Source organism: Hypanus sabinus, unplaced genomic scaffold (genome assembly GCF_030144855.1).
Source record: "Hypanus sabinus isolate sHypSab1 unplaced genomic scaffold, sHypSab1.hap1 scaffold_567, whole genome shotgun sequence".
NCBI classification, from domain to species: domain Eukaryota; kingdom Metazoa; phylum Chordata; class Chondrichthyes; order Myliobatiformes; family Dasyatidae; genus Hypanus; species Hypanus sabinus.
This window is the reverse complement of record NW_026781428.1, coordinates 25,889-43,491: the sequence shown is the minus strand read 5'-3', so window position 1 is coordinate 43,491 and position 17,603 is coordinate 25,889. Positions and strand designations below refer to the sequence as shown.

Sequence of the window (17,603 nt, the reverse complement as noted above, 5' to 3'; positions counted from 1 at the left end):
TTGATTAGACGCCGTGCACAATTACAATCTCCATGTTCTAAAGTGAAATGTTGAGGCATCAAGAAGGTGTAGGGGCTGGTTTTGGGCTGAGATGGTTGGTGGTAACCGTTCACTGTCAGGAGCCCTTACTCCCTGAGGCTGTGCCCTGGGGACAGGCCTATTCTCTACCTGGAAGTGCAGAGGGCAGGGGAGGGGTTTGGGAGTTAGGAGGGATCGACTTAAGGGGAAGAGGACTGGGAGAGTGTCATGGGGGTGGGGTGGGGGAGCCCTTTACAATCTGCTAAAGCACTGAACTGCTGCCATGTGTCTTCCCACAGGTCAGCTGGGGTCGAACAGCTCATGTACATCAAGGAGGACCTGATCATCCCCCATGTGAGTGTCACTAACCACTGCAGACGGGTCCAGTCAGACAGGAGCTGAGGCGGGTACCTCCCTCTGACCGTTGAGCAGGGCTGACTGCACCCACCTTGCCCAACAGACATGGGGAGGCCACTCCTGTCAGAGCCATCCCCACCCTCACGTACCTCCCCATAGCCTGCTCCATTTCTCACCCCAAAACACAGTACATATTCATATACGATATCCCTCACTTCCTGCACCCACCCAGTCTCTCCCCGTGTGACTTACCGTGACTGTGGCAGACAGTTCCACGTGGAGATCACCGGCACTCCCGTCTCCATGGCAGCGATGCGATGCTCAGCTTGTCTCCTGAAGCTGAATGGGCTTGGAGAGGTGCCAAGTGAAACCTTCCACCCGCCGGGGTGTGATCTGCTCTGCTATGATGTGTTGTGTTTACACCATGCTTTAAAATTCAGCGTTACCCCTTTCCATCTGTTGCTTGTGACATGGTGTGAGTGTACATCCCGTCCCTCGGGGTAGACGAAGCACAGATTGCTTCGGCTGTGTGTGTGTGTGTGTGTCGGGAGTGGAGGGAGCTCTCTCTGCAGCAAGGGTGGTCAGGAATGGGGTGCAGCCTCCCCTCGCCTCCCTCCATCCGTGTAAAGCCCAGCTGATGTTTCTTCCTTTGCCCTACAGCACCACACGTTCTATGACTTCATCGTGACGAAGGCGAGAGGCAAGAGCGGTAAGTGGCCTCCATGAATAGGTTCCACTCACCCTTGACCACCCCCCCCCCCCACCGACCGTTAACCTTGGATCTGTGAGCTTCAGACTCGTCCACCCACTCTGCCTGCCAATTCGTGCCGATGACCCCATTCTGGTGGGTTAGTGTCTGTGTACGACTTGCCGGTGTCCAGCGCTTGAGGAAAATCTTTGGCTAAAGGAAACCACTGAATGCTTCCCAGCATTAATCTGCGGAGCCAGCCATACAAGTATTTGGATGGGTGGTCTGATTAGGGATAGTCACCCCGGCTTTGTGTACAGTAGGTCGTGTCTAACCAATCGTTGCAGGAAGGCGGAGGAAGGCACACCGCTGTATGTGGTCTAGGTGGACTTTAGCAAGGCCTTTGACAATGTCACGCTTGGTCAAGAAGATTCAGTTGCTCAGCATTCAGGATGATGAGACACTGACTGGGCAGGAGGAGCCGGAGAATAGTCATAAATGTTGCTTCTCTATCTGGACGCCATGCAACACAGGAGCAGAATTAGGCCATTTGGCCCATTGATTCTGCTTCACCGTTCCATCATGGCTGATTTATTATCCCTCTCAGCCCCATTCTCCCGTCTCCTCCCCGTAATCTTTGATGCCCTGATTAATGAAGAACCTATCAAACTCCGCCTTAAATACACTCAATGACTTGGCCTCCATAGCACCTGTGGCAACGAATTCACCACCCTCTGGCAAAAGAAATTCTTCCTCATCTCTGTTCCAAATGGATGTCCCGCTGTAGGAAACATCCACTCCTGTGGTCTGGAACTACTGGTGTGCTGTAGTGATCTGTGGTAATTCTGTCATTTCCCATTCATATTAAAGACCTGGATAGATTATTAAATATTAAAGATCAGATATGGTAAACTGGATCAGCCGATGACACACCAAGACTGAGGGTGTGATGGACAGGACAGTGAGGAAGATTTAACAGAGCTTGCAGCGGGATCTGGACCAACTGGAAAACTGGTAGGTGGAATTTTATGCAGACAAGTGTGAAGTGTTGTACTTTGGCAGGGTAGGTCTTACACGGTGAGCGGCAGGGCACTGAGGAGTGCAGTGGAACAACAGGATCTGGGAATCACTATCCGTGTGCCGTGTTCCATGATTGTTCTTGGAAGAATTTTCTACAGAAGTGCTTTGCCATTGCCTGCTTCTGGGCAGTGTCTTTACAAGACGGGTGACCCTAGCCACTATCAATCTCTTCAGAGATTGTCTGCCTGACATCAGTGGTCGCATAACCAGGACTTGCGATCTGCACCAGCTGCTCATAAGTCATCCACCACCTGGCCCCATGGCTTCACGTGACCCTGTTCGGTGACCTAAGCAGGTGCCATGCCTTGCCCCAGGGTGACCTGCAGGCTAGCAGAGGAAAGGAGTGCCTTACACCTCCTTTGGTAGAGACACATCTCCATCAAGATCTGGGAACACAGATCCATAATTCCTTGAAAGTGGCAGCACAGGTAGATAGGGTCATTAAAAAAAAAAGTTTTTGGCATCTTGGCCTTCATAGTATTAAGTACGGATGGGATGTTATGTTGAAGTTGTATAAGATATTGGTGAGTCCTAATTTGGAGTATTGTGTGCAGTTACCTGCAGGGAAGATATCAGTAAAGTTGAAAGAGTGCAGAGAAAATAAACTCAAGGATGTTGCTGACCTGAGTTATAAGGCAGGTTGAATAAGTTGGGGCTTTATTCCTTAGAACGTAGAAGACTGAGGGGAGATTTAATGTACAAAATTATGAGGGGTATGTGCAATCAGGCTTTTTCCACTGAGGTTGGGTAAGACTACAAATAGAGGTCATAGGTTAAGGGTGAAAGGTTAAATGTCTAAGGGGAGTATGAGAAGGAACTTCTCTGGAGGGAGTGTGGAAAAGTGGTAAATTGCAACATTTAAGAGAAATTGGGATAGGTTACATGGATGGGAGAGGTGTGGAGAGCAGGTCGATGGGACTAGGCAAAAGACTGGGTTGGCATGGACTAGATGAGCTGAAGGGCCTGATTCTGTGTTGGAATGCACCATGGCTCTACAGAGGGAGAGCATTCCAGATAACATATCCATGCTAGTACTTCATCAAGTGCCATTGTACAATTAGGAGCAAGTCTGCAGGTGCCTGACATCTGATATCAAAAGCAGATGTTAGAAACTCTCAACAGGTCGTGCAGCATCTTTGGAGGGAGACATTGTCAGTGTTGGTAGCCGGAGCTGAGTTTATTGACTCCCGCACACGGCCAGTGAAAGATGTACTCACAGCCGCGTCTCTGGCACATCCGATAAGCAGCATCCACAAGAAAAGATTCATGACGTGAGTGATGATCAACCTGACTCTGAGTCGGGGGCCTCAGGGACCCCTACCCTGTGATTTTTATAAATGATCTGGATATAGCATTAATGGCAAGACTCTTGGCAGTGGGTCTGGGTCTTGGCAGTGACTCTTGATCAGAGGGATCTGGGGGTCCAAGTCCATAAGACAATCAAAGCTGCTGCACAGGTTGTCTCTGTGGCTAAGAAGGCATACAGTGCATTTGCCTTCATCAACCGTGGGACTGAGTTTAAGAACCGAGAGGTAATGTTTGAGCTATGTGTGGTCTCGGGACAGTGTGTGGTTAAACCCCTTCCATCCTTGACAGGGTCACTCTCGGGTCAGTGTGTGTGGTTAAACCCCTTCCCTCCCTGACAGGGCCACTCTCGGAGAGTGTGTGGTTAAACCCCTTCCCTCCCTGACAGGGTCACTCTCGGGAGAGTGTGTGTGGTTAAACCCCTTCCCTCCCTGACAGGGCCACTCTCGGGACAGTGTGTGGTTAAACCCCTTCCCTCCCTGACAGGGTCACTCTCGGGACAGTGTGTGTGGTTAAACCCCTTCCCTCCCTGACAGGGCCACTCTCGGGAGAGTGTGTGTGGTTAAACCCCTTCCCTCCCTGACAGGGCCACTCTCGGGAGAGTGTGTGTGGTTAAACCCCTTCCCTCCCTGACAGGGCCACTCTCGGGTCAGTGTGTGTGGTTAAACCCCTTCCCTCCCTGACAGGGCCACTCTCGGGAGAGTGTGTGTGGTTAAACCCCTTCCCTCCCTGACAGGGTCACTCTCGGGAGAGTGTTTGTGGTTAAACCCCTTCCCTCCCTGACAGGGCCACTCTCGGGACAGTGTGTGTGGTTAAACCCCTTCCCTCCCTGACAGGGTCACTCTTGGGAGAGTGTGTGTGGTTAAACCCCTTCCCTCCCTGGCAGGGCCACTCTCGGGAGAGTGTGTGTGGTTAAACCCCTTCCCTCCCTGACAGGGCCACTCTCGGGAGAGTGTGTGTGGTTAAACCCCTTCCCTCCCTGTGACGGTCACTCTTGGGAGAGTGTGTGTGGTTAAACCCCTTCCCTCCCTGACAGGGCCACTCTCGGGAGAGTGTGTGTGGTTAAACCCCTTCCCTCCCTGACAGGGCCACTCTCGGGAGAGTGTGTGTGGTTAAACCCCTTCCCTCCCTGACAGGGTCACTCTTGGGAGAGTGTGTGTGGTTAAACCCCTTCCCTCCCTGACGGGGCCACTCTCGGGAGAGTGTGTGTGGTTAAACCCCTTCCCTCCCTGACAGGGTCACTCTTGGGAGAGTGTGTGTGGTTAAACCCCTTCCCTCCCTGGCAGGGCCACTCTCGGGAGAGTGTGTGTGGTTAAACCCCTTCCCTCCCTGACAGGGTCACTCTCGGGAGAGTGTGTGTGGTTAAACCCCTTCCCTCCCTGACAGGGTCACTCTCGGGACAGTGTGTGGTTAAACCCCTTCCCTCCCTGACAGGGCCACTCTCGGGACAGTGTGTGTGGTTAAACCCCTTCCCTCCCTGACAGGGCCACTCTCGGGACAGTGTGTGTGGTTAAACCCCTTCCCTCCCTGGCAGGGCCACTCTCGGGAGAGTGTGTGTGGTTAAACCCCTTCCCTCCCTGACAGGGTCACTCTTGGGAGAGTGTGTGTGGTTAAACCCCTTCCCTCCCTGACAGGGCCACTCTCGGGAGAGTGTGTGAGGTTAAACCCCTTCCCTCCCTGGCAGGGCCACTCTCGGGAGAGTGTGTGTGGTTAAACCCCTTCCCTCCCTGACAGGGTCACTCTTGGGAGAGTGTGTGTGGTTAAACCCCTTCCCTCCCTGACAGGGCCACTCTCGGGACAGTGTGTGTGGTTAAACCCCTTCCCTCCCTGGCAGGGCCACTCTCGGGAGAGTGTGTGTGGTTAAACCCCTTCCCTCCCTGACAGGGCCACTCTTGGGAGAGTGTGTGTGGTTAAACCCCTTCCCTCCCTGACAGGGCCACTCTCGGGAGAGTGTGTGTGGTTAAACCCCTTCCCTCCCTGACAGGGCCACTCTCGGGACAGTGTGTGTGGTTAAACCCCTTCCCTCCCTGGCAGGGCCACTCTTGGGACAGTGTGTGTGGTTAAACCCCTTCCCTCCCTGACAGGGCCACTCTCGGGAGAGTGTGTGAGGTTAAACCCCTTCCCTCCCTGACAGGGCCACTCTCGGGAGAGTGTGTGTGGTTAAACCCCTTCCCTCCCTGACAGGGCCACTCTTGGGAGAGTGTGTGTGGTTAAACCCCTTCCCTCCCTGACAGGGCCACTCTCGGGAGAGTGTGTGTGGTTAAACCCCTTCCCTCCCTGACAGGGTCACTCTCGGGACAGTGTGTGTGGTTAAACCCCTTCCCTCCCTGACAGGGCCACTCTCGGGACAGTGTGTGTGGTTAAACCCCTTCCCTCCCTGACAGGGCCACTCTCGGGACAGTGTGTGTGGTTAAACCCCTTCCCTCCCTGACAGGGCCACTCTCGGGAGAGTGTGTGTGGTTAAACCCCTTCCCTCCCTGGCAGGGCCACTCTCGGGAGAGTGTGTGTGGTTAAACCCCTTCCCTCCCTGACAGGGCCACTCTCGGGAGAGTGTGTGTGGTTAAACCCCTTCCCTCCCTGACAGGGCCACTCTTGGGAGAGTGTGTGTGGTTAAACCCCTTCCCTCCCTGACAGGGCCACTCTCGGGAGAGTGTGTGTGGTTAAACCCCTTCCCTCCCTGACAGGGCCACTCTCGGGACAGTGTGTGTGGTTAAACCCCTTCCCTCCCTGGCAGGGCCACTCTTGGGACAGTGTGTGTGGTTAAACCCCTTCCCTCCCTGACAGGGCCACTCTCGGGAGAGTGTGTGAGGTTAAACCCCTTCCCTCCCTGACAGGGCCACTCTCGGGAGAGTGTGTGTGGTTAAACCCCTTCCCTCCCTGACAGGGCCACTCTTGGGAGAGTGTGTGTGGTTAAACCCCTTCCCTCCCTGACAGGGCCACTCTCGGGAGAGTGTGTGTGGTTAAACCCCTTCCCTCCCTGACAGGGTCACTCTCGGGACAGTGTGTGTGGTTAAACCCCTTCCCTCCCTGACAGGGCCACTCTCGGGACAGTGTGTGTGGTTAAACCCCTTCCCTCCCTGACAGGGCCACTCTCGGGACAGTGTGTGTGGTTAAACCCCTTCCCTCCCTGACAGGGCCACTCTCGGGAGAGTGTGTGTGGTAAATCTTCTTCCCTCCCTAACAGGGCCACTCTTCAGCTTTGATGTCCACGAAGATGTCCGCCTGCTGAGCGATGCCACGGTGGAGAAGGACGAGGTAGGTCTTTCTGTAAAACTGTGATCCCTCTGTCCCTGCCACTCCACCCCCAAGCCCCCTCATCAAACACAGTGAGCACAACCACCCCCTCCCAACTTCCCCGGGCTGAAGGATTGGCGTCATGGCAACATAGTGGTTAGTGTAACGCTGTACACAGAACTTTGCTGTATAGTACAGGCCCTTCGGCCCATGATGTTGTGCTTCTTTTCAATCTAACCCTTCCCTCCTACATAGCCCTCCATATTTCCTACCTACAAGTCTCTTAAATGTCCCTGATGTATCTGCCTCTACCAGGGCAGGGCGATCCACGCTCCCAGCACTCCCCGTGACTCATCCCCCGACACTTCTCTCCAATCACCGTAAAGTTATGTTCGCTGGTGTTGGCCATTTCCACCCTGGGGGAGGATCTCTGACTATCCACCCAATCTATGCCTCTTATTCTAAAGACCACCCTGGACCCCTCAGCCATCAGGGGTGCCCACCAGTCTGAGCAGCATCCTGGTAAATCCTTCCACATCCTTCCTATAATGAGGTGCCAGTACCTCTCCAGCAGACGGGGTTCACTGTCTGTACGGAGTTTTATGCTCCCCCCCTGAGTGGGTTTCCACCGGGTGCTCCAGTTTATCCTTGGATTGTGTTGGTGTTGACTCCAATGACTCACTACACTGTCTCTTTTGATGTTCATGTGATAAGTAAATCTAATCTTAATCCTGAGTTGCGGTTGAGACACACAGCAACCCCCGCCCTCCCCCCACTGATTCCTGACCCATTGGTACCGGCCATCATGGTTGAGAGAGCACAATGCCGGCTCACCCTCCCCCTCCCTGTGTCTCCCGATTTCCACCCTCCGCACCCTAAAACCGCAGCCCACCCAGGCAGCGTGTCTCTATTGCAGGAAAGTCCCTGCAGTTCCAGAGATCTGAGTTTGATCCCAGTAACACTCCACCCACTCCTGTTCTGTGGTTGTGTCACTGCCGTCTCCAACCCAAATCCTCTCACTCCCCCCACCCCAGTGAGCACATGCCTAATGTGGACGGTTCCCCCCCCCCTCCCTCCAGTCCCACGCCGGTAAGGTGGTGCTGCGGAGCTGGTACGAGAAGAACAAGCACATCTTCCCCGCAAGTCGCTGGGAGCCGTACGATCCCGAGAAAAAGTGGGACAAGTACACGGTGAGTACGTGGACACAGTGAGGTGGGGTGGAAAGGGAATGCGGTGCTGTGGGAGGGGTGAGTGATGAGGAGGGAGTGCTGCCTGTGGGACGGGTGGTGAGGAGGGAGTGCTGCCTGTGGGAGGGGTGGTGAGGAGGGAATGCTGCCTGTGGGACGGGTGGTGAGGAGGGAATGCTGCCTGTGGGACGGGTGGTGAGGAGGGAATGCTGCCTGTGGGACGGGTGGTGAGGAGGGAATGCTGCCTGTGGGAGGGGTGATGAGGAGGGAGTGCTGCCTGTGGGAGGGGCGGTGAGGAGGGAATGCTGCCTGTGGGAGGGGTGATGAGGAGGGAGCTGCCTGTGGGACGGGTGGTGAGGAGGGGGTGCTGCCTGTGGGAGGGGTGGTGAGGAGGGAGTGCTGCCTGTGGGAGGGGTGGTGAGGAGGGAGTGCTGCACTGTGGGAGGGGTGGTGAGGAGGGAGTGCTGCCTGTGGGAGGGGTGGTGAGGAGGGGGTGCTGCCTGTGGGAGGGGTGGTGAGGAGGGAGTGCTGCCTGTGGGAGGGGCGGTGAGGAGGGAGTGCTGCCTGTGGGAGGGGTGGTGAGGAGGGAGTGCTGCCTGTGGGTGATGAGGAGGGAGCTGCCTGTGGGACGGGTGGTGAGGAGGGAGTGCTGCCTGTGGGAGGGGTGATGAGGAGGGAGTGCTGCCTGTGGGAGGGGGGGTGAGGAGGGAATGCTGCCTGTGGGAGGGGTGATGAGGAGGGAGTGCTGCCTGTGGGACGGGTGGTGAGGAGGGAATGCTGCCTGTGGGAGGGGTGGTGAGGAGGGAGTGCTGCCTGTGGGACGGGTGGTGAGGAGGGAATGCTGCCTGTGGGAGGGGTGGTGAGGAGGGAGTGCCACACTATGGGAGGGGTGGTGAGAAGGGAGTGCCGCACTGTGGGACGGGTGGTGAGGAGGGAGTGCCACACTATGGGAGGGGTGGTGAGGAGGGGGTGCTGCCTGTGGGAGGGGTGATGAGGAGGGAGTGCTGCCTGTGGGAGGGGTGGTGAGGAGGGAGTGCTGCCTGTGGGAGGGATGGTGAGGAGGGAGTGCTGCCTGTGGGAGGGGTGGTGAGGAGGGAGTGCCGCACTGTGGGACGGGTGGTGAGGAGGGAGTGCTACCTGTGGGAGGGGTGGTGAGAAGGGAGTGCTGCCTGTGGGACGGGTGGTGAGGAGGGAATGCGGTGCTGTGGGACGGGTGGTGAGGAGGGAGTGCTGCCTGTGGGAGGGATGGTGAGGAGGGAGTGCTGCCTGTGGGACGGGTGGTGAGGAGGGAGTGCTGCCTGTGGGACGGGTGATGAGGAGAGAGTGCTGCCTGTGGGACGGGTGGTGAGGAGGGAATGCTGACCTGTGGGAGAGGTGGTGAGGAGGGAATGCTGCCTGTGGGAGGGGTGGTGAGGAGGGAATGCGGTGCTGTGGGACGGGTGGTGAGGAGGGAATGCGGTGCTGTGGGACGGGTGGTGAGGAGGGAGTGCTGCCTGTGGGAGGGATGGTGAGGAGGGAGTGCTGCCTGTGGGACGGGTGGTGAGGAGGGAGTGCTGCCTGTGGGACGGGTGATGAGGAGAGAATGCTGCCTGTGGGAGGGGCGGTGAGGAGGGAATGCTGCCTGTGGGAGGGGCGGTGAGGAGGGAATGCTGCCTGTGGGAGGGGCGGTGAGGAGGGAGTGCTGCCTGTGGGAGGGGTGGTGAGGAGGGAATGCTGCCTGTGGGAGGGGCGGTGAGGAGGGAATGCTGCCTGTGGGAGGGGCGGTGAGGAGGGAATGCTGCCTGTGGGAGGGGCGGTGAGGAGGGAGTGCTGCCTGTGGGAGGGGCGGTGAGGAGGGAGTGCCACACTGTGGGAGGGGCGGTGAGGAGGGGGTGCTGCCTGTGGGACGGGTGGTGAGGAGGGAGTGCTGCCTGTGGGAGGGGTGATGAGGAGAGAGTGCCGTGCTGTGGGAGGGGTGATGAGGAGGGAGTGCTGCCTGTGGGACGGGTGGTGAGGAGAGAGTGCTGCCTGTGGGAGGGGTGGTGAGGAGGGAGTGCTGCCTGTGGGAGGGGGGGTGAGGAGGGAATGCTGCCTGTGGGAGGGGTGGTGAGGAGGGAATGCTGCCTGTGGGAGGGGTGGTGAGGAGGGAGTGCTGCCTGTGGGACGGGTGGTGAGGAGGGAATGCGGTGCTGTGGGACGGGTGGTGAGGAGGGAGTGCTGCCTGTGGGAGGGATGGTGAGGAGGGAGTGCTGCCTGTGGGACGGGTGGTGAGGAGGGAGTGCTGCCTGTGGGAGGGATGGTGAGGAGAGAGTGCTGCCTGTGGGAGGGGTGGTGAGGAGGGAGTGCTGCCTGTGGGACGGGTGATGAGGAGAGAGTGCTGCCTGTGGGACGGGTGGTGAGGAGGGAGTGCTGCCTGTGGGAGGGGCGGTGAGGAGGGAGTGCCACACTGTGGGAGGGGCGGTGAGGAGGGAGTGCCACACTGTGGGAGGGGCGGTGAGGAGGGGGTGCTGCCTGTGGGACGGGTGGTGAGGAGGGAGTGCTGCCTGTGGGAGGGGTGATGAGGAGAGAGTGCCGTGCTGTGGGAGGGGTGATGAGGAGGGAGTGCTGCCTGTGGGAGGGGTGGTGAGGAGGGAGTGCTGCCTGTGGGACGGGTGGTGAGGAGGGAGTGCTGCCTGTGGGACGGGTGGTGAGGAGAGAGTGCTGCCTGTGGGAGGGGTGGTGAGGAGGGAGTGCTGCCTGTGGGAGGGGGGGTGAGGAGGGAATGCTGCCTATGGGAGGGGGGGTGAGGAGGGAATGCTGCCTGTGGGAGGGATGGTGAGGGGGGAATGCTGCCTGTGGGACGGGTGGTGAGGAGGGAGTGCTGCCTGTGGGAGGGGTGATGAGGAGGGAGTGCCGTGCTGTGGGAGGGGTGATGAGGAGGGAATGCTGCCTGTGGGAGGGGGGGTGAGGAGGGAATGCTGCCTGTGGGAGGGGTGGTGAGGAGGGAGTGCTGCCTGTGGGAGGGATGGTGAGGGGGGAATGCTGCCTGTGGGAGGGGTGGTGAGGAGGGAGTGCTGCCTGTGGGACGGGTGATGAGGAGAGAGTGCTGCCTGTGGGACGGGTGGTGAGGAGGGAGTGCTGCCTGTGGGAGGGGCGGTGAGGAGGGAGTGCCACACTGTGGGAGGGGCGGTGAGGAGGGAGTGCCACACTGTGGGAGGGGCGGTGAGGAGGGGGTGCTGCCTGTGGGACGGGTGGTGAGGAGGGAGTGCTGCCTGTGGGAGGGGTGATGAGGAGAGAGTGCCGTGCTGTGGGAGGGGTGATGAGGAGGGAGTGCTGCCTGTGGGAGGGGTGGTGAGGAGGGAGTGCTGCCTGTGGGACGGGTGGTGAGGAGGGAGTGCTGCCTGTGGGACGGGTGGTGAGGAGAGAGTGCTGCCTGTGGGAGGGGTGGTGAGGAGGGAGTGCTGCCTGTGGGAGGGGGGGTGAGGAGGGAATGCTGCCTATGGGAGGGGGGGTGAGGAGGGAATGCTGCCTGTGGGAGGGATGGTGAGGGGGGAATGCTGCCTGTGGGACGGGTGGTGAGGAGGGAGTGCTGCCTGTGGGAGGGGTGATGAGGAGGGAGTGCCGTGCTGTGGGAGGGGTGATGAGGAGGGAATGCTGCCTGTGGGAGGGGGGGTGAGGAGGGAATGCTGCCTGTGGGAGGGGTGGTGAGGAGGGAGTGCTGCCTGTGGGAGGGATGGTGAGGGGGGAATGCTGCCTGTGGGAGGGGTGGTGAGGAGGGAATGCTGCCTGTGGGACGGGTGGTGAGGAGGGAGTGCTGCCTGTGGGAGGGGTGATGAGGAGGGAGTGCTGCCTGTGGAGGGGTGGTGAGGAGGGAATGCTGCCTGTGGGACGGGTGGTGAGGAGGGGGTGCTGCCTGTGGGAGGGATGGTGAGGGGGGAATGCTGCCTGTGGGACGGGTGGTGAGGAGGGAGTGCTGCCTGTGGGAGGGGTGATGAGGAGGGAGTGCTGCCTGTGGGAGGGGTGGTGAGGAGGGAATGCTGCCTGTGGGACGGGTGGTGAGGAGGGAGTGCTGCCTGTGGGAGGGGTGATGAGGAGGGAGTGCTGCCTGTGGGAGGGGTGGTGAGGAGGGAGTGCTGCCTGTGGGAGGGGTGGTGAGGAGGGAGTGCTGCCTGTGGGAGGGGTGGTGAGGAGGGAGTGCTGCCTGTGGGAGGGGTGGTGAGGAGGGAGTGCTGCCTGTGGGACGGGTGGTGAGGAGGGAATGCTGCCTGTGGGAGGGGTGGTGAGGAGGGAGTGCTGCCTGTGGGATGGGTGGTGAGGAGGGAGTGCTGCCTGTGGGAGGGGTGGTGAGGAGGGAATGCTGCCTGTGGGAGGGGTGATGAGGAGGGAGTGCTGCCTGTGGGAGGGGTGGTGAGGAGGGAATGCTGCCTGTGGGACGGGTGGTGAGGAGGGAGTGCTGCCTGTGGGAGGGGTGATGAGGAGGGAGTGCTGCCTGTGGGAGGGGTGATGAGGAGGGAATGCTGCCTGTGGGACGGGTGGTGAGGAGGGAGTGCTGCCTGTGGGACGGGTGGTGAGGAGGGAGTGCCACACTATGGGAGGGGTGGTGAGGAGGGAGTGCTGCCTGTGGGAGGGGTGATGAGGAGAGAGTGCTGCCTGTGGGAGGGGTGGTGAGGAGGGAGTGCTGCCTGTGGGAGGGGTGGTGAGGAGGGAGCTGCCTGTGGGAGGGGTGGTGAGGAGGGAGTGCTGCCTGTGGGAGGGGTGGTGAGGAGGGAGTGCTGCCTGTGGGACGGGTGGTGAGGAGGGAGTGCTGCCTGTGGGACGGGTGGTGAGGAGGGAGTGTGCCTGTGGGAGGGATGGTGAGGAGGGAGTGCTGCCTGTGGGACGGGTGGTGAGGAGGGAGTGCTGCCTGTGGGACGGGTGGTGAGGAGGGAGTGTGCCTGTGGGAGGGATGGTGAGGAGGGAGTGCTGCCTGTGGGAGGGGTGGTGAGGAGGGAGCTGCCTGTGGGAGGGGTGGTGAGGAGGGAGTGCTGCCTGTGGGAGGGGTGGTGAGGAGGGAATGCTGCCTGTGGGACGTGTGGTGAGGAGGGAGTGCTGCCTGTGGGACGGGTGGTGAGGAGGGAGTGTGCCTGTGGGAGGGATGGTGAGGAGGGAGTGCTGCCTGTGGGAGGGATGGTGAGGAGGGAATGCTGCCTGTGGGAGGGGTGGTGAGGAGGGAATGCTGCCTGTGGGACGGGTGGTGAGGAGGGGGTGCTGCCTGTGGGAGGGGTGGTGAGGAGGGAGTGCTGCCTGTGGGAGGGGGGGTGAGGAGGGAGTGCTGCCTGTGGGAGGGGTGATGAGGAGAGTGTGCCGTGCTGTGGGAGGGGTGGTAAGGAGGGAATGCTGCCTGTGGGACGGGTGGTGAGGAGGGAATGCTGCCTGTGGGAGGGGTGATGAGGAGGGGGTGCTGCCTGTGGGACGGGTGTTGAGGAGGGGGTGCTGCCTGTGGGACGGGTGGTGAGGAGGGGGTGCTGCCTGTGGGACGGGTGTTGAGGAGGGAGTGCTGCCTGTGGGACGGGTGGTGAGGAGGGGGTGCTGCCTGTGGGACGGGTGGTGAGGAGGGAGTGCCACACTGTGGGAGGGGTGATGAGGAGGGAGTGCTGCCTGTGGGAGGGGTGATGAGGAGGGAGTGCTGCCTGTGGGAGGGATGGTGAGGGGGGAATGCTGCCTGTGGGACGGGTGGTGAGGAGGAAGTGCTGCCTGTGGGACGGGTGGTGAGGAGGAAGTGCTGCCTGTGGGACGGGTGGTGAGGAGGGAGTGCCACACTGTGGGAGGGATGGTGAGGAGGGGGTGCTGCCTGTGGGAGGGGTGATGAGGAGGGAGTGCTGCCTGTGGGAGGGGTGGTGAGGAGGGAATGCGGTGTTGTGGGAGGGGTGGTGAGGAGGGAATGCGGTGCTGTGGGAGGGGTGGTGAGGAGGGAATGCGGTGCTGTGGGAGGGGTGGTGAGGAGGGAGTGCTGCCTGTGGGAGGGGTGGTGAGGAGGGAGTGCTGCCTGTGGGAGGGGTGATGAGGAGAGAGTGCCGTGCTGTGGGAGGGGTGGTAAGGAGGGAATGCTGCCTGTGGGATGGGTGGTGAGGAGGGAGTGCTGCCTGTGGGAGGGGTGGTGAGGAGGGAGTGCTGCCTGTGGGACGGGTGGTGAGGAGGGAATGCGGTGCTGTGGGAGGGGTGGTGAGGAGGGAATGCGGTGCTGTGGGACGGGTGGTGAGGAGGGAATGCGGTGCTGTGGGAGGGGTGGTGAGGAGGGAATGCGGTGCTGTGGGACGGGTGGTGAGGAGGGAATGCGGTGCTGTGGGAGGGGTGGTGAGGAGGGAGTGCTGCCTGTGGGAGGGTTGCTGAGGAGGAAACACTACACGTTTTCACCAGTGGGGTGTGATGGAGAGAGGAGTGGCAGGGGGATTGGTTGGGGTTACCCCTGGTGGTGAGTGTGAGCCGTGGATGGCAGCGTTCGGAGAGAGGCCTGTTCTTCAGTTTATGGTCCCCTTTCCTTTTTTCCAGATTCGGTAGAGGAGATGGCACCTCAGGGAGCCAGCACCAGTTCGGGGCTGTTCCCTCACCCGGCTTCACCGCCTTTCCCTCAGCTCCAGTGTGTGTCCTGCGACATCATTCCCACATCCAGCATTCCCAGTTGCAGGAATACCAGCTCTCTGCGAGGTTCAGACTCAGCCCCATCCGGTTTCTCCGACCCTCACTCCACCACCCCTTTCGTTCCTCCACGCCATTGCTCTCCATGTTTGTACGCACATGTCTGCACCTGGTGTGTGTCAGCCTGTGCATCTGGGCAGGTGTGTGTGTGTGTGTATCTCTGAGGGTGAGTGTGTGTGTGTGTGTGTGTGTGTGTGTGAGTGTGTGTGTATCTGAGGGTGAGTGTGTGGGTTGGGCCCAGGTGGAACGGGGCCACTCTCCGTCACTGGGCAGGTATGTGTGTGTGTATCTCTGAGGGTGAGTGTGTGGGTTGGGCCCAGGTGGAACGGGGCCACTCTCCGTCACTGGGCAGGTATGTGTGTGTGTATCTCTGAGGGTGAGTGTGTGGGTTGGGCCCAGGTGGAACGGGGCCACTCTCCGTCACTGGGCAGGTGTGTGTGTGTGTGTATCTCTGAGGGTGAGTGTGTGTCTGAGAGTGAGCGTGTGTGTGTGTATATCTCTGAGGGTGAGTGTGTGTCTGAGAGTGAACGTGTGTGTGTATCTCTGAGGGTGAGTGTGTGTCTGTGTGTGTGTGTATCTCTGAGAGTGAGTGTGTGTCTGAGAGTGAGCGTGTGTGTGTGTATATCTCTGAGGGTGAGTGTGTGTCTGAGAGTGAACGTGTGTGTGTATCTCTGAGGGTGAGTGTGTGTCTGTGTGTGTGTGTATCTGAGAGTGAGTGTGTGGGTTGGGCCCAGGTGGAACGGGGCCACTCTCCGTCACTGGGCAGGTGTGTGTGTGTGTGTATCTCTGAGGGTGAGTGTGTGTCTGTGTGAAGTGAGTGTGTGGGTTGGGCCCAGGTGGAACAGGGCCACTCTCCGTCATTGGGCAGGTGTGTGAGTGTGTATCTCTGAGGGTGAGTGTGTGTCTGTGTGGAGTGAGCGTGTGGGTTGGGCCCAGGTGGAACCGGGCCACTCTCCGTCACTGGGCAGGTGTGTGTGTGTGTGTATCTCTGAGGGTGAGTGAGTGTGTATCTGAGAGTGAGTGTGTGGGTTGGGCCCAGGTGGAACGGGGCCACTCTCCGTCACTGGGCAGGTGTGTGTGTGTGTGTATCTGAGAGTGAGTGTGTGTGTATCTCTGAGGGTGAGTGTGTGTGTGTCTGTGTGTATCTGAGGGTGAGTGTGTGGGTTGGGCCCAGGTGGAACGGGGCCACTCTCCGTCACTGGGCAGGTGTGTGTGTGTGTGTATCTCTGAGGGTGAGTGAGTGTGTATCTGAGGGTGAGTGTGTGGGTTGGGCCCAGGTGGAACGGGGCCACTCTCCGTCACTGGGCAGGTGTGTGTGTGTGTGTGTGTATCTGAGAGTGAGTGTGTGTGTATCTGAGAGTGAGTGTGTGGGTTGGGCCCAGGTGGAACGGGGCCACTCTCTGTCACTGGGCAGGTGTGTGTGTGTGTGTATATCTGAGAGTGAGTGTGTGTGTATCTCTGAGGGTGAGTGTGTGTGTGTCTGTGTGTATCTGAGGGTGAGTGTGTGGGTTGGGCCCAGGTGGAACGGGGCCACTCTCCGTCACTGGGCAGGCTGCAGTGTCCCTCAGTGGGGCCGTTTGCCTCTGCTGGGGCCCTGTGCTTCTCCTCAGGGCTGTGACCGCTCCACCCCACCCGAGCCTCTCGCTGAAGGTGCCCATGTGCTGCTCTCCCCGGTACCGGGACAGGAGAGCTGCTGAGGGAAAGCTGCACTGTCGGGGGGCAATGAGGGAGCTCTGCGCTGCGGGAGGGAGGGAGCACAGTACTGTGGGAGAGGTGGTGAGGGAGCTCCAGGCTGTGGGAAGGCCGGTGAGGGAGCTGTGCACTGTGGGAGGGGTGAGGAGGGCCAGTGGGTCCTTCATGCGGTGGGGGGGCCGGTAAGGGACCTCTAGGCTGCGGGAGGGTTGGGGAGGGAGCTGTGCATTGTGGGAGGGGCGTGTAGGGAGTGGGTCTTCCTCTGTGAGGACAGGTTGCCGTAGGGAACGCCCCCAGGCCTGCCTTTGTCCAGGCTGTTGGTGGGTGGGGGTGGGTAGCTTTGGAGAATAAAATAAATGGCAGATTTGTTGTTCAGTAGGTCAAGTCTCCGTGTGTGTGTGTGTGTGCAGAGTTGGACCCTCTCTTCCTCCCAGCCAGAGGAAGGGGCGTGTCAGGGGGCTGCAACCTCTGAGTGGGGGCCAGATGATCCGGGCCAGGCTGCCCGAGTCCAGATGCTGATGAACAGCACAGTGCATCTTCCCCACACAGACAGCAGTGGCTCGAGAGGGTGCGGACGGCTCTGCCACCTGTTGAGAGGGTCGGGAGATTAACCCTCCCTCCCTCCCTGGCCCATGGTGTTACCTGAACCTCGTGACCTCATCGGTACGGAATGGGCGCGAGGCAACACAGGAGTTAGCATAACACTTTACGAGGCAGGGGTATGGGGTTGAGTGGGATCCAGGATTAGACCCAATGGGCTGAATGGCCCAATTCTCCTGTGTCTTACGGTTGATGCAAATGACATATTTCACTGTATGTTTCGATGCTCCATGTATAGGCCCTGAGAAATACTTATGGTGTTCCGCTCTTTGGCTGTGTCACTGTGGGGAGACTCAAATGCAGACCATATGCCTGACAGTCACAGAACAGCTGGACCATCAGTCTGCAACAGGCAGAGACCCTCGACTGCCCCACGGGATTAGTGGTGGAAGCAGGCGAACCTCCCCCACCTGTTGGTATCATGGAGTACTGTGTATGGCTTTTAGTCCCCACACTTTGGGAAGGATGTGCCAGTGCAGGGGAGATTGCCTGGGACAAGGAGAGACAGGGTCTACCAGACACGCATATTTTAACATCCAGAGAAATACATCAGTGTGTTAACAACCAACATGACCTCAGGATGTGCAAGTGTCGCCTTATCCCCGTGCCAACATAGCTTGCCCACAATATTCAGGAGAGCAACACTCCTTAAGTCCATCACCCCACTGGCAGCAGCTCTCCAGAGTCCCCACTCCTGGGTCGAGGGTTGATCGGCCTTCCGATTTCACCACTCGTCTTTCAGGTGAAGAGCCTTCCTTTCCCAGAGATGAGGGCATTCTCCTCTCCTATCAGATTGTATCCTCCCCACC

The 17,603-nt window shown here is 59.4% G+C and overlaps 1 protein-coding gene across 1 annotated transcript in view; it reads left to right on the top strand.

Annotated features, from left to right (window-relative positions):
• Positions 1-16,266, top strand: part of LOC132389434 (protein FAM50A-like) — a 261,951-nt gene extending 245,685 nt beyond the window's left edge. The window contains 6 exon segments of the mRNA XM_059961959.1: positions 318-372; positions 1,036-1,084; positions 6,633-6,703; positions 7,762-7,872; positions 14,356-15,813; positions 15,917-16,266. Of these exon segments, the coding sequence (XP_059817942.1) occupies positions 318-372; positions 1,036-1,084; positions 6,633-6,703; positions 7,762-7,872; positions 14,356-14,364 (295 nt within the window). The 3' untranslated portion in view covers positions 14,365-15,813; positions 15,917-16,266.
• The last annotated feature ends 1,337 nt before the right edge of the window (positions 16,267-17,603 follow it).